Raw genomic sequence first — 15,866 nt, 5'->3', positions numbered from 1 at the left:
AAAATTCCAAACAATTTGTTCCAAAGGGGCCAAGACAAGTGACATGCAAGAACAAGTGAGAGCCAGTCTCTCCACTCTTGAAGCAAAGACACACATGTCAGGTTATAGAACCTTGTAAGGTCTATGTTTTCACATTATTATTGCCTTCAATTTAAATATCAAATTCTCAAATGACGGGATGTGAAGCAACCTACTCAAAAATGGTGGTTTTGGTCTCAAGTCCCTCTCTACCTTCAAAAAAATGCGCTTGGTAAATGGCTATGGAGGTTCACAAATGAACAAGACCTATTTTGGAGAATAATCATTGGTTCAAATATGGCTTTGACAAAAATGGGTGGACTTCTAAAGTCAGCAAACCCTATGATGCGAAAGTTTGGAAATATATCTGGAAAGGTAGGAAAGTTTTTTTCACTTTCATCAACCTTGGTATGGGAAACAGGGAAAAAATTTACTTCTGCCATGACACTTGGTCAGGCACCTCTCCTCATAGCACAAGATTTCCCAATATTTTCAGCTTGGCTTTTTGACAAAGATGCCTGATTAGCACTCACCTTCAACTTGCAGACAATGCAATAACCTGGGGCATTTCCTTTGTAAGGAATTCCAATGTTAGGGAGATTGATAATGTAGTGGAATTTTTTGGCATCTTTTGTAAAGTTCCTTTTCATAGCACCTCAATGGACCAATGTGGATAAAACTGGCAGCTTTACAGTCAACTCATTCTACAGGAAACTTATCTCTCCTACAGTAACCAGAAGCAAGTTCCCCTAGAAACCTATTTGGAAGTCACTTGCCGCCACAAAGGTTGCTTCTTTTGAAATGGGAGGCAATCCTTGAGAAGATCCTTACAATTAACAACCACCAAAAGGGGATAGCCATCTAGTTAACAGATGTTTTTGTATGAGGAAGATGCTGAATCCACAAAGCATATCGTACTTCACTGCTCTTGGATCAGAAACCTCTGAAACTGGCCAAGGCTCTAGTCAGGCAGCAGTAGATAACTGCTAAGACAGTTGAGAATGAAATCTGGGCCTGGAGAGGCATTCGCTCCAGCAAGGAGAAAAGAAAATCCTTGGATCTGATTCCCATTACCATTTTTTGGATTGTGATGAAGGAAAAGAATAAAAGAGCTTTAAAGGATAAGCTAAGTCATTCATTACTGTCAAAAAGATATATGGATCACCATACTAGCTAGTTGGTATACTGGTTAGTGCATGATAGACAACAACACAATTCTAGACTTTTGACAAGTTGCATTATGGATGATTCTTCTATTTAGTTGATGTTTGTACATATATACACCCCCTTGGTGCCCTTTAATGTTGTCTCTTGGCCGATTAGGGGAAAAAATGAAGATGACCAAGTGGTATAAGAGCAAACAATCAAATTCTCTGAAGTTGAAGGTGGAAATCAAGACAAATGGTGTGTTAGTACTCCAACAATTCAAAACTTGAGGATGATTTCATTTCCTGGGTGAGAATGATGTAGACAGCACAGGGATCAAGAAAAAGCAATTTTAAGCGCAGGCAGAGTCATAATGTATTAACTTTTAGGGGTAGAGTTGTAAGTTTCTTCTGCTAAAGTAATTTATTTGCCAGCTAATTTTTAGTAATCCGTTTGTGAGTGAAATTGTGTAATTATATGCTCAGAAGTCAAGCCAGAGGTTGGTTTTAGAAGTTCATTGATTCCTAAGGAAGTTGAGTCCTAGAATGATTGGTCAATCCATAGATTATCAGCACCTTAACTTTTCCTTTTCCTTCTCCTTACTACCCTAAACTCTATTCCATATTCTACCCATTAAAACCTACAATATCCTAGTAAAATATTTTTTACTTTACTGCCATAAAACCCTAACCCTGGCTTCCTAAAATTCGAGTCCTTCTTGCTGCAAAGAATTTTCAGCAACCAGTTCCAGCTATTCCAACCCCTTCTTGTGAATAAACTTGAATTAAATATATTCCTAGTTGACTTCTAAACCATGGTCCAACTTTCGACCATAGCCAGCACTATATGCAAGTAGGCAAATCTTTCCCTAGTCTGCCCTCTGTCATACTGCTAAAAAAAATCCTACTCCTTGTATTGAGTGTTATCTATAATTAGTTTATCTCTGCATGTGCAATTCAGCTACACCTGTGGGAGTGTGTCAAGGCCTGACAGTCAATGTTGGCCCACAATGGAACAGTTTCAGCTTTTAGGTGAAATGGTTTTCTAACAGACGTCATGCGGATTACAACATGTTTAAATTGTATTATTTATACAAGGAAGACCATGTTATCATTATGTAGACGATTTTTCTTCAAAAAATTCTAGCTACTTAAAACATCGATTAAATTCAAAAAGAAAAAAGGTGGAACATTTTTATAAAAAAAAAAAAGTCCAAAAGCTGTAATAAAACATGGAAAACACAAAAAAAAACTGGTTCATTAGCCTCTACAAGAAGGTTTAGAGATTCTAGAACTATAATTATGAGTTATGAAAAAGATAAACTGAAGGAGCAGCAAGCCAGTTACATGTGCTAGATTGAACCAAGGTACCCAGAACAAGAATTTTTTCCTGCTAATAATGAACACAAGGGCATAGGTGTATCTTATGTACCAGTGTAAAGGAGTTCTTCCATCATTATCAGGAACATCAGGATCAGCATTCCACTTTGTAACAATGTGGTAAAGGAAAGATGTTTGACCATATTGAGCAGCAACATGTGTTGTCTACAAACAAGTCAAAGAATAAATAGTAATAAGAGATAAACTCCATTCTAAGCTTAAGTTTAAAATTAAAATTTAAAAAAAAAAACGCATGTGCATGCACACATATACACAAAAGGAAGTATCTTTATTTTCCTGAAACTTTCATATTTTCTATGACAAAATTTAACCAAGGGGCAGAGCAGTCCTAAGACAAGCCAGGCATGGGTAAATGTACAACAATATATATCTTGATAAATTTTAAAGGTACCAGAATACAAGTCTTCACCAACATTTGTGGCAGTCCTCAAATATCCATCAGTAAGGTCGTTGGCTAAAATTATGATACAAACTTTACAATTTGAATAAATAAACTTAAATTTTCAACAGTTCTGTATTTCTTGCACTGTTCTAAAATACTTAAAAGTCACAACAAACATGAATGGAATTTTACTATGTTTCTCATCCTTTCCTTGGAAGTTGGAACTGCGAATTATAGTCCCAAAAACAAACATACATGTTGGTGATGGAACCATGATTAATCAATAATTATACATGTAGCAATATCAAAATATTGAGGTAAAAAAATGGATATCAAAACATCTAGACCTTCAAAACCATAAAAGGCCACTCACTGAACTAGTACTACATTTCCAGCAATGAAGCCAGAGACATCCAGGGAACAAGAAGAATCAATATCATACTAATCTCGAAAATGAAAATGATGTGTGAGAGAGAAAGTGTATGGAATAAGTAATGGGGTCATATGATCCTAAAATATTCTAGCAGATGAATTACATAAAGTAAAACAGTAGCAATAACATTTCCTAGTTCTAATCATTCCAACTGGTGACATACAAGGTAGACACACAATAGCATAAGCAAAAGAAAAAAAATAACAGCCATTAAAGTAATGCTGGAAAACAAATCACTATGCGCATGCTAAGGATGTGCCTTAATTTTGTAAATTGGTCACAAGATTGTTTCCAAATTGAATATCAGAACCATCCAATATTGGCTTTTTTTACATGACAATACTTCATATAGCAGCCTAATTCTAACCCAAGAAATTTGTGGAGGTAAAGGGGCTTCTCAAATTGGAGATACGTAACTTCCAACAAACCAAGTAAATGCTTCTACAACACAGTAGCAATATAGATTCAGAGTTTGAAACAATGTTTTAAAAGGCAAAGGTGAAAGGTGAGGCATTTTAACCATTAAGAGGTAAGGCACAAGCTCTAAGGCATCGAGGCATATGCCTTCTAAGAATTTTATATCTAAATAAAACTATGTAATAAATTACACATATTTCTAAAAATAAAGAAAAATTAAGAAAATTACAATAAAATGTTAAAAAATAAAGCATGTTATATGTGAAATACTTGTTAGCCACTCAAAAAAAAAAAAAAAACCAATAAACCATCCAAGAGACATGTACAACATTACCAAGCTCTAATTATTTTCAAGATCTAAGATGCAACTCCCAATTATTTCGGGAAGGATACGGTTCAAGAGTTTTGGAGATTACCCATACTACAACATTCCTTTCATACAAACATGTTGTTGACTTTTTGAGTCCGATCCCTATTTTGCTGCTGACAAAGCACATATTCTTTATGTGTGTATTTAGCATGTGAACAGATCCATTAATTTAACACACACATAAGGAAACGGCGATGGAAGCTTGCAGTACTTAAAGCCTATACGATCAAGCGCATTCTATGAAGTCAGAAGAGCAAAAATACGAAAAAGACATTTATTTCTTGTTGTAATTGCATTTATTTTTATCATTTGATCTGTAATAATGTATGCATCTGCATGATATGGTTATTTGCTCAGACAGGACCATAGATTGACCATAGGGAGCCACAGGACTGTAGACTGACCTTAGGGTCATCTTCGGTCGACCAAACTGAATTTTTGGGACTAATTAAAAAGCTCAAATGACCTTAGATAAACCCTAGGTCCCTGCACGTAACCATACTCAAAAACATGACCTAAATCTTAAGTGTGAAAGAGCTTCGGGCGACCGAACCGTGCGCGTTGAAAATGCCTCGGTCGACCGAATAGTTGACTAGTCAAAATTGTTAACTTGGGTCGGGCAACCAAACCGAAATGAATTGAACATTCACGATTGATCAAATCTTGAATGCGAACTTTTTGACTTTCCACAGGCGCCCGAACTTCACGTTCATTTCCACCCCGGGCAACCAAAATGGCAAGTTCGGTAGACCAAACTTTAAGTCAGGCAACCAAACCACGAGTAGTTTGAAAATCGCCTCAAACTCAGCCAACCAAACCTTTCACCGGGCACCCGAAAGCATAAAAAGTCTTTTCCTTTTGAGTGTTCGGGCGACCGAACCTATGGCTCAAGCGACCGAAACTCTCGGGTCGGCCCATTTTTACCGTGATTAATTAAGGGTAATTGGGATTGAACTTTAATTAAACTTTTCTAAAATTCCCAATAGGCTCTCAACGGTCATATTTTGTTGAAAAATTATAAATACCTTTTTCATTTGTTTAATTAGCAACTTTGATTAACTTTAAAATTCTCTCAAATATTTTTTAATCAAAGTTCCCCCATTTCAATTTCTATTTCAAAAATCTTTTATGGGGTAAATTTTATACTCTCCTAACTCTCTTTATTATTCTTCAGAAAATCTTTTCAAAGAGCGCACATATTTTGTTTGGGCATTTTGTTTTTCAAAATCACTTACTCTCTCAAGCCTACACTTTTGAAAAACAATCTTTGAGAGTAATATTAAAGGTTCTTCACATTGTTTTTGTTTTGATAAATATTTTTGTGGAGAAATTTTTATTTAGGTTTAAATCTTTGCAGTGCACATCATATACATTATTTTTCAAAGATTGAAAATGTTATTTTGAAAAACACACTCATACTCTACTGAGCATATTTCATATCATTAGAGAGTGCATTTTGAGCTTTAATATTGTACATCTCTGCTTGTATTTAGAAGCATTATTTATGTAAAAAAATGTTTTTTCATGTACCGATTCGGTTCAACCCAAAATTGAACTGGAGAGTCTCAGCCCCGTAAGTGAGATCGGTTCAGCTCGGAAATTGAACTGGGGAGTCTCAGTCCTGTAAGTGAGACCGGTTCAGCTCGGAAATTGAATTGGGAAGTCTCCGTCACATAAGGGAGACCAGTTGGGCTCAACCTATTAATTGAATTGGGATTTTCCTCACCCCGTAAGGAGAGGATGTAAACAGCTTTTACTCCGCCGGTTTAAGTGAGCAGTGATAGTACAATCCTTGGGGGGTATACACAAGGCAGGGACGTAGGCTGGCATGGCCGAATCTCGATAACAAATTTGTGTGTGTCTCTCTCTCTATCTCGTTTAAATTCGCACACTTTAATTCTGCATGTGTATGCCTTCATTTGTCATCATAATTATTTACATGCACACCTCTATTTTAAATGAGATATGTTTCACGTGTATGTCTGCTTTTATTGTTTTATTAATTTACTTACAAACGTGAAAATGGGATATGATCTATGGTGAATCAGCGTAAATGTTTAATTAGCCGAAAAGTTTTTAAAACTCAATTCACCCCCCTCTTGGGATCACACCAGTTCCAACACATGTAGTTAAAATTTTCTAGACAATTCTAACTTAAGATTCAAACACTCAAAATGCTTAAGCCTCAAATAGAAAGATGCACAAGGCATGCCTTTTGTACCAACACGCAAGTCTTAGTGTGTAATGTGTTGACTTTTGGGGATTTGGTATTTTAGCCTGATCCTCAAGGCATTTAGGCATGCCTCATCTTAAGGCTAGCCTCGAGGCAGCCTTGATTGAGCTTTTAAAGCATTCGTTTTGAAATGAGCAATGTTTTTTTTTAATAGAAATAAGTAAATTTTGAGTACATTACATAATCCAGATCAAATATTAGCATACAACATGAATTATGCTAGAATAAAGTTAATAAATTATTATTTATTTGTTAAAACTCAATGAGACAATGAATCAAAAATGAAATTTAAAAAAAAAAACAAGGGGGGGTGGGGACTGGGAAGAGAGAGTGAAGGGGCCAGACAAACCTGATACCCATACATATCAGCTGTATTTATTCTGGCACCCTCTTGGAGCAAAAGCTCTGCAACCTGGATTGCACCTCGCACTGCGCTCCAATGTAAAGCTGTCTGCCCAGTATGATCTGCTGCATTTATATCTCCTCCATGCTGGCAAATAAAGGTAACCGAATGACCATTTATTTATGACGAAAATTCCCTACTCAAACTCAGTCAATTAAAGAAAACAAAAAAGAAGTCGGTTCACCCAATTCAGTGACAAATAATATGTAGCATGCAGCTCCAAATCATTGAGACTGTACACTATATCTGGAATGCATTTAACAATCGAAACTTACTTCAAATGGAGAAAAAGACCATGATCTTAAGAAAAAACAAAAAAGAAATGGCATAATCAACTCAATTAAGCATTGTAAAATCTTCAGCGAGCTAACTCTAGCTTTTCATTATTTTCCTTTCAGTGCGAAACACCACAAAATTAACAAGTGTTTTGAAGAAGCGACTGGAAACTTCAAAAAAATAATGTCTACGAACCGAAGATACCCAATAAAAATAACTAAACAAAAGAACAAACAAAAAACCTCAATGATATACTGAGCCGCCGCACTCCGATTGTTCAAGGCTGCCCACTGCAGCGCATAGTACCCGAGCCCATCCGGCTCCGAAACAGAGCAGCCCTCGCACTCCACCAATCTCTGCAGCTTCTCCAAATCGCCGTACGCCGCAGCCGTATACACGTCATTCCGAAGACTCCCGTCGGTCCCCACGACCCCGTTCACCTCCCCGGAACCATTTCCTCCCTCGCCTCCGCCGGCACCCGCCCCTGAGGAATTCCTGGATTCGACTTCCTCGACGACCTCGATTTCAGACGCCATTCGCAAAAGATACTAAAATGATCTCACACGGAAGCGTTGAATGTGTGTGCGCGCGCGAGAGAGGGGGAGAGGGTGTGCGCGCGTCTGTGCTGGTATTAAGGGTTTTTTTTTTTTTATTGGAATTGGGATTGCAGGTCCTAGGGTTTTTCTTGGAAGGAGATACAAATTGCAGTGCGAACATAGGATGAGGAGGGAGAGAGTGGCGTCGTCGCCGCCCGTGTTGACTGGGGCAGGAGAGAGAGAGAGCGAAAGGGGCACCAATGAAGCTTGATGATATCTGAATATCCGAAGACTAGAAAGATTTTTTTTTTTTTCAACCCAACTTTTTTTTCTTTTTAAATTTTTTTATTTGCCAATCTTAATGATTTTTGTTTATTGGTAACTTCTGTTAATAAGCAGCATGATTGCATGTTTGCATTCATGAGGAGTAAATTTAAAATTGCAAAACCTAAAATTATGTCCTTGGGCAATAATAATTTTTAAATTTTGGGTCTCTTCAAGAATGTTGAGGTGGTAGTAGGGTTTTAGTTTTGAGTTTGGATTGAAATATTATATAAGAATCTCATTTTTAGTGCAAATGATAATGTTACCCTAATGAAAGCATAACTGAGCGAGACAACCTCTCAACCCATTTTTTATCTCATTCAAGTTATGCTATTATTTGGATCATTACCCCTTTAGTAGTCCCCTAAAAGCTCATTTCAAATAGTCAACATCCAATCATCACGAACTTGCTATTATTACAGGAAGATGTGGAGGGACGGCATTGAAAGAGAATGGAAAGCATAGGGGGGTTCACAGCTTGTGCACACGCATGCACCATGATTCTCCTCAACCCTCCCAGTTGAATCCACATAGAGAATAACATTTTTCTAATCATTATCTTCCAAAATTTCTAAATTCATTGAATGCCAAATTGCCTAACATATGACAACACACTAGGCCTTTCTCTTCCCGATTGATTTGCTTATGCTTTATGTCTTGGTGCACTTACTATCATGGAGACTAGATAATCAACCATGTGATTGGAAAGCCCAATCAATGTACAATAGGGGTAGGGTATCACCCAACTAGTGCACAAAAAAAAAAAAAGTAATGGACATAGCCTTAAGGCGCGAAAGCGCCCTTGCCAATAGGATGAATTTTTCCCAACTAGTAATCACCGCCCAAACTTGGCATATGCTATCAACTAAAAATTTGGCCATAGAATGTTCTACAAGATTTTCTAAGAAAGCCCAACATAGATCACCAAGAAAGTTGATATGTGGTTTATAATGAGAAAGTAAGTCAATAAGTTAAATGTAATAATAGTAGAATTTGTGGGATTCAACCACCGTAAAAAAAAAATAAATTTAAAAATTCATATTGATTAGGTAAAGGAGATCGATCAAGGGATATTACACTTTATAAAGCTAGTTAGAGTGATAATTGACTGAGGTTAGGTATAAATAACTGTATAATGGATTTAGATGGATCTCTTCAAACACACAATGTGACAAATCAAGTGATTTTGGTCTCTATGCTATCTTTTCTTCTTCTTTTCATCTCCTATCTTTCTTATTTTTAATCTCAATCTCTCCCTTTCTTCCCCGCCCCCTCCCTCTCCTTATCTATTATTATTTGAGTATTTTCACCTTTTTTCCTTTCTCTCTTTTGAATTTTACTTTTCTTTAATTCCCTTCATAAGTTTCCTATCTTATAGTGTACTTCTCCTATGTCATAGAGAACCTACACCTCTAAGCAGTCGGCATGAGATTCCAAATATCTAAAGTTCACCATTCCTCCATAATTCTTCACCTTTCTGTAAATTGGTTCTTATTAAACAATTAAAAAAGTAAACCAGTTTTAAAATCTACTCTTCTTACATTGATATTTCCAAATTAAACATATGATAAAGAAGCATAAGCCAATGGACAATCTCTTAAAGTCACCATGGCTTATGTCCATTATTTTTTATAGATGGATCTAATTGCGGTTGCAAAAACTCTCCTAATAGCTTGAATAGTCCAAAGAGTGAGGATCATTGACCACTAGACTGCACAAGGTATGAAGGTATAAAATGAAGTTAGACATATAAATATGGCGTGCTTCAAGGATGCCCACAAATCCCAAAGTCAATAAAAGGATTAATGGAGAAATAAGATTTAGGGTTTCAATTATGAAAAATGTCATCAACTAATATGCAATTTATAGCCCCATTGATGATATTGGCCAATGTAACAAGTATTCATTCAATGTTCAAGATATGTTGGTTAAAAGGGAGCATTGCAAACATGCATATTTGTGTTTTGTTGAGCAAAACGGTAAGAGAAAGTAATATCTGAGAGCATCATAACCTATTTTCACATATAGTTATTTTTTGTGAACCTCCTAGCTTGGTTAGTGTTACTCGCTATGAATTCATCCTCATTATGTTCAATTGTTCCCGTCACTGTGACTTTACATTCACTTGTGTAACTACAATTATATATATATTAAAAATAATGTTTGCATGAGCAATGACTGTCCTAAACAAAATAGATGTCCTTTTGCAAGCTAGTTTCCTAACTACTCATATTCCTAAAATTGAACAGCTTTCTTGCCCAAGCATATTTGGAAAATGAGTCCTTTAATTGTTTTACTTAAAGTTCATTAAATTCAAATTATCTAATTATTTTTTAATAGTTCGTATTCAACAACATTGCCATAAAAATAGAAATTCGAGTGAATCTTGATCTAAATTATCCAATAATATGATTAGATAATAGCAACAATCTCAATTAAAACTTATTTAAATTGAGTAACAATTATAATCAATTCATTAGAATTGGTTGACTTAGTGCCCAATAGGATACCAAGGAAGTGAAAATGAGGAGAAGGTATACATCTCATAGTGCCCAATAGTTTACATAGTGAAATTAGAGAGGATATATCCCACATGAATTGTATGGGTCTCACATGAAGGGTATATGCCTATATCCTGAAGGATATTGAATAGATGTATTTATGGATTAACATGAAAGGTTTAGCTTATACTTAATGAGATATTAATGGTGGAAGTTGGAAGGTTATTCCTGTAATAACCAAAAAAAAAATTATTATTATTATTAATTAATTAATTATTATTAAGAAAATTAATTAAATTAAGAAATTTGAGGATTTTGGATATATATATATATATATAAGTATATATGTAAGTATATATATATAATTATATATAAAAGTTTAAAGTATGGATAAAGGAAAGAAAAAAAAAAAAACTTAAAGACTAAGTTTCCTGGAACAAGTAGGAAGAGGAGAAGAAAGAAGAAAAAAAAAATTCACGTGCCAAACAGTAGGGAAAGAAAGAAAGAGGAAAAAAAAAATTCTCTCAGCTCACATTCACCACTCCTCTTCTTTCTACGATTTCGCGGCAGATTCTTGCCTAATTGAAAATCCGAAAATACCACTAGACTTCATTCTCTGCTACCGACATATCTACCGAAGTGGATTTGTCGTAGGAACAACGTGGGCATATCTCCTGGGGTAAGGCAAATTCTCATTCTTACCTCAATATTTCTTAAATTTTAAGTCAAATTGACGATCGAATACCACCACGAGAGTCTAGGGATAATTTTCTACAAATCTAGCGGAGCGGATTTCTCGTGGGGTCGTTATGGAAATAACCCCAAAACTAGGATAAATGGGTTATTTAGAAATTAATTGATATTTAATTATTATAAATTAGGAAAGATTAAAATAATATTTTATTGGGGTTGATTTGATTGAATCAAGGTTTGGGTGAGCGCTGCGGGTATAATTTTGGGAGCCTTGCAGGCGTGATTTAGGTAAGGGGGAATAAAATTATATCAATATTTTATTTAGGCGAACCAGTTATTTATAAGCATATGAAATTTATTATTTTTCTATACGATTTTCAGAATAGCCTGATTACTAGAAAATGATGATATTGTTTAAGGTTTATATTTGGGATAATTGCATATGATATTAAATTCGTGTGACATGAGAGTAATTTTTCCTAATAAATTAAATATGAATTACTATGGTATTTGGGTTTGCATGTGGGGATGTTTGAAATGATTATGACATGATGAATAAATTGTTATGTTTGACTCCTGTGTGGAAATGTATTGATCTCTTGGGATACTGCATGGGAAATGAATTGATCTGTTGGATTCCTATGTGGAAATGCATTGATGCGTTTGTGTGAACTAACTGGTGTGATTATTCGTATGCATCTCAATATAATGTTGGCATGAGGAGGTTGTTATATTGCCTAGATATAAATCATGATATGACGTTGGCAGGTCGAGGAGCTCGTCATATTGTCATTTATATGGGGTAGGACATTGGCAGGTCGAGGAGCTTGTTCTACTGATGTATGATGGGTAGGTCATGGGGATTGGATACTGGTAAATAGTGGTGCCTGTGTGGGCCACGTTATATCCTGTGTGGATAATGGCGCCTGTGTGGGTCATGTTATGTACCATGTGTGGGTAGTGGCGCCTGTGTGGGCCACGTTATATCATGTGTGAATAATGGCACCTGTGTAGGTCATGTTATATATCCTGTGTGGGTAGTGGTGCCTATGTAAGCCACGTGTAGATAAGAAGTACGTAGGTGCCTATGTGGGCCACGTACTGACATGTACACAGTTGCTCTGTGTGGGCTACGTACTGAGTACATTGAACGATGAAGTATGAGATGCATGATTCCTGTGCGTATGTGTTGTGCGCATGTGAATTTAATTTGAAATTAGGAATAGCTTCCCAAGAGGGGGGTAAATTGGATTCTTTTTTATTTTAATAATTTTTAAGCTTTACTTATGACACCAAGAAAAAGACAATTAATAACTGATAATCACATTTGAATATACTAAAATTTAAATTCACAAGCCAATCAATTAAAGCAAAACAATTCAACCACTCAACCAAGAATATTAGTACTTTTGTCAATTTCCTTGCAAATGTTTTCTTCCTTCTTTGACAAACCTCTTTGTATGCACTTCTCTTGATCAAGATTTCCGCAAATTAACCAACGTACTCCCTTTTGGGTTTCCGCAAACGATTAATCAAAACGTACTTTCTAAATATCAAGAGTCTTTGTTTCTTTCTCACTTTAGAACCTGCAACCTGCACTTTAAATCACACAACAACAGCTAGTATAGAAAATAGAGAGTAAATTTACGAGGTTTGGATTTAACACAGTCTATGTCCTCGCCCTTGGCAAAACACCAAAAGGTTCCACTATAGCAATTCCATTATCGGGTGGAACAATGCCTGTTTACAATCACTCCTTTGCTAAGGCTAGAGCCCACCTTCTCTAAACAATATACCCTTGTTTGGTCAACGATCCAATAGCCTGAAATCTTCCAAAATCTACAAAAGAAATAATAAGAAGCTTGTGTACAAGAGATGCTCACACAAAGAGCATATTAGTACAAATTTAAACTATGTACTTCAAAAGATAAATATCAAGAAAGAAATACACTTTTGAAGCTTAACAAAAATTTCACCAAATTCCTTTTCTCCAGATGAGAAATCAGTAATATCTTCAGGAATTTATGAATAAGAATATCATAATCACAGCACTTTTCAGCTTGCAAGGGATTTATCAAGGTAAAACTTTGAGAGCAAGAGAGCTTGAGAGATTTTCAATGCTTGATATATTTTTGATTTACAAAAACCATGTATTTATAGGCTTCCAAGCAAGTTTCCTTGTTACCAGAGTTTCCTTAGAGAGTTTCCCAAGTTGTTAGAAAATTTGGGGCTCCAACGGCTATAATTTAAAAAATTAGATTTTAAAACATTTGCTTGTTGAACAGTGTTCAGATGTCTGAAGAGTCGAGTTCAGATGTCTGAAGTTCCTGAAACCCCTTAAAAAATTAACTAGACACAGGGTCAGATGTCTGAAGAGAGGGTTCAGACGTCTAAGGTGTAGGGTTCAGATGTCTGAAGTATCGAGTTCAGGTGTCTGAACTGCTACTGTTTGTTTCTGTTTTGTTCCAGAAAATATTCAAACGTATGCACTTATTCTTCAAACGTCTGAAGTAATTCTTCAGATGTCTGAACATGAAGTTCAGTCATCTGAACAGATAAAAACATGTTTTAAAAATCTTTTCCATTTAAAGAATAATTTGCTCTCTTATTCTGATTTTTCCAAAACTTGTTTCAACATTCTTAAATAGGTCTTTAGGTCCTATTTTGGAAAAGCTTCAAAATATATTTCAAACGATATTTAACTTTTAAAATACTTACAATATGTTTCCTAAGACTTTGAATGCCAAGCTTGATATCTTTCTCAATATTTGCTTTTGAAGTTCTTTGCTTAAGCTGCAAATGTCTTAGTTTCTCTTTGGATCATTTGTTAGTTTATCTTCCTTGGTGAACCACACTTGATCCATACATGATCTTCACTTGTTATATACTTGATCCTTATTTCCTGAAACAATCTTTCCAAGTTAAATTGTCATTTGTTTGTTATCACCAAAACCGATTGAAAAACCTTATTTAGGCAACCATAATTATAGCATAAAAATAATGGTATAACATATTGTGAATGCATGTGTGTGCATGCAGCGAGGTAAACATACCACCGAGGGCTTGCTGAAAAAGGCGAGTGCCCTGCTAGGTAGTTTCTTGATATCAGTGCAAGGGGATGCTACTTTTATGGGCGGGTAGACATCCCCATCCTCGAAAACCTTCGCCCTTAAAATAATAAAGATGTGTGTACTGGTGGTGAGGTAATACTTCACCTGAGGGCTTACTAAGTAAGGTGAGTGCTCTAGTAGGTAGTTTTAGTACTAGAGCAGAGGGAAGCTACTTGTATGGGCGGGTAATCTTCCCTATCCTTAGGAACTTTCGCCTGCATAAAAATTATGTACTTGTACATATTGGATGTGTGTATGATATTAGATGTCGGGGATGTTATTCATGGTACATTTTTTCAGTTGTTATTGATATTATGTGAGAAGCAGTTTATTTTAATATGTAGATATTAAAACTCATGTGTCACACACTGTTATAATTTATTCCACCCTTACTGAGAAGTGTCTCACCCTAGTGGTTTAACAATTTTTCAGGTTCTTCTGGAGATCGGGTTTGAAGGCCTAGGCTGGGATTATTTTTGGTGATTTCTTTTTTAGGGTATTGTGAGATATTGATATATGTGTATAGATATATTTGTACGGGATTATGTTTAAATACTGGTTGTGGATATAGATATCTGGATGTTATAGTGTTTGTTTTTGGGTTGTTATATAGAACTCTGGTATTTATTTGAGGTCATTTATTTATGTTCCGCCACGTGCATGTTAATTATAGTATCAGATACAGGTGATTGAAACACATGGCATCCTAGCCCCACTTGGCGGGTTCGGGGTGTCACAAATCCTATACATAAATTAGCTTCTGTTATGGGGAGAAGTTGTAAGGCAAACTAAGGGGCATGTTATACATCAAGTTAAGTTAAGAAAAGAAAGGTTAGCAGAAAAGAAGAAAGGAACCCTCAAACTGAAAAGTGAAAAAGCTAAGGATAGTAAGTTGAATGAAGATGTCAGCAGCAAGAAAATTAAAGGAAAGCATATAGGAAATTGTCCTCTCTTTGCCTCTACTCTCTGATCATCAGGAAATCCCATAAATCTGTTGAAGGAAAGAAAAAGACCAAGGAAAAGTGGGAGAAACGATTTCTACACCTTCTCCGGGTGTTCTTCTTGGTTAATTTGGTATGGCTGATTCCGGTATGTGAAGTTTATGTTACGATTTATTTATTTTCCGCATAAAGGTAAAATAGATGTGAAGTTCATGATAGTTGAAGATCCTTTGGCAGTAGTATATTTATAAAAGTGGAAATCCCATAAATTTGTTGAAGGAAAGAAAAAGACCAAGGAAAAGTGGGAGAAACGATTTCTACACCTTCTCCGGGTGTTCTTCTTGGTTAATTTGGTATAGCTGATTCCAGTATGTGAAGTTTATGTTACGGTTTATTTATTTTCCGCATAAAGGTAAAATAGATGTGAAGTTCATGATAGTTGAAGATCCTTTGGCAGCAGTATATTTATAAAAGTTTTCTTCCAGTGAAAGTCACTTGCCCATTAACGCACTCTTGGTAATTCACTGAGGTAAATTCTGAAGGGAAAATCCAACTTGTAGCCTTAAAGTCACCAACGTCACAAGTTGCCCTTAACACTTTAGCCAACCCAGCTAGGTGGGGAATGCTTACCCTAGTTATGATGACATCTCATTCTAATTTGTAATTTATTAATGTATCCATGA

General features: G+C 35.7%; 1 protein-coding gene across 1 annotated transcript in view; it reads right to left on the bottom strand.

Moving 5' to 3' along the window:
• Positions 1-7,950, bottom strand: part of LOC131158187 (protein S-acyltransferase 24) — a 30,878-nt gene extending 22,928 nt beyond the window's left edge. The window contains exons 1-3 of the mRNA XM_058112861.1: positions 7,321-7,950; positions 6,749-6,889; positions 2,596-2,708 (exon numbers count right to left, since the gene is read on the bottom strand). Coding sequence (XP_057968844.1) covers positions 2,596-2,708; positions 6,749-6,889; positions 7,321-7,614 — 548 coding nt within the window. The 5' untranslated portion in view covers positions 7,615-7,950. The remainder of the gene's footprint in view (positions 1-2,595; positions 2,709-6,748; positions 6,890-7,320) is intronic.
• Positions 7,951-15,866: the final 7,916 nt, after the last annotated feature.

This window comes from Malania oleifera, chromosome 6 (genome assembly GCF_029873635.1).
Source record: "Malania oleifera isolate guangnan ecotype guangnan chromosome 6, ASM2987363v1, whole genome shotgun sequence".
Taxonomy (NCBI): domain Eukaryota; kingdom Viridiplantae; phylum Streptophyta; class Magnoliopsida; order Santalales; family Ximeniaceae; genus Malania; species Malania oleifera.
The sequence above is the reverse complement of the archived record's forward strand: the minus strand, read 5'-3'. Positions and strand labels throughout refer to the sequence as shown.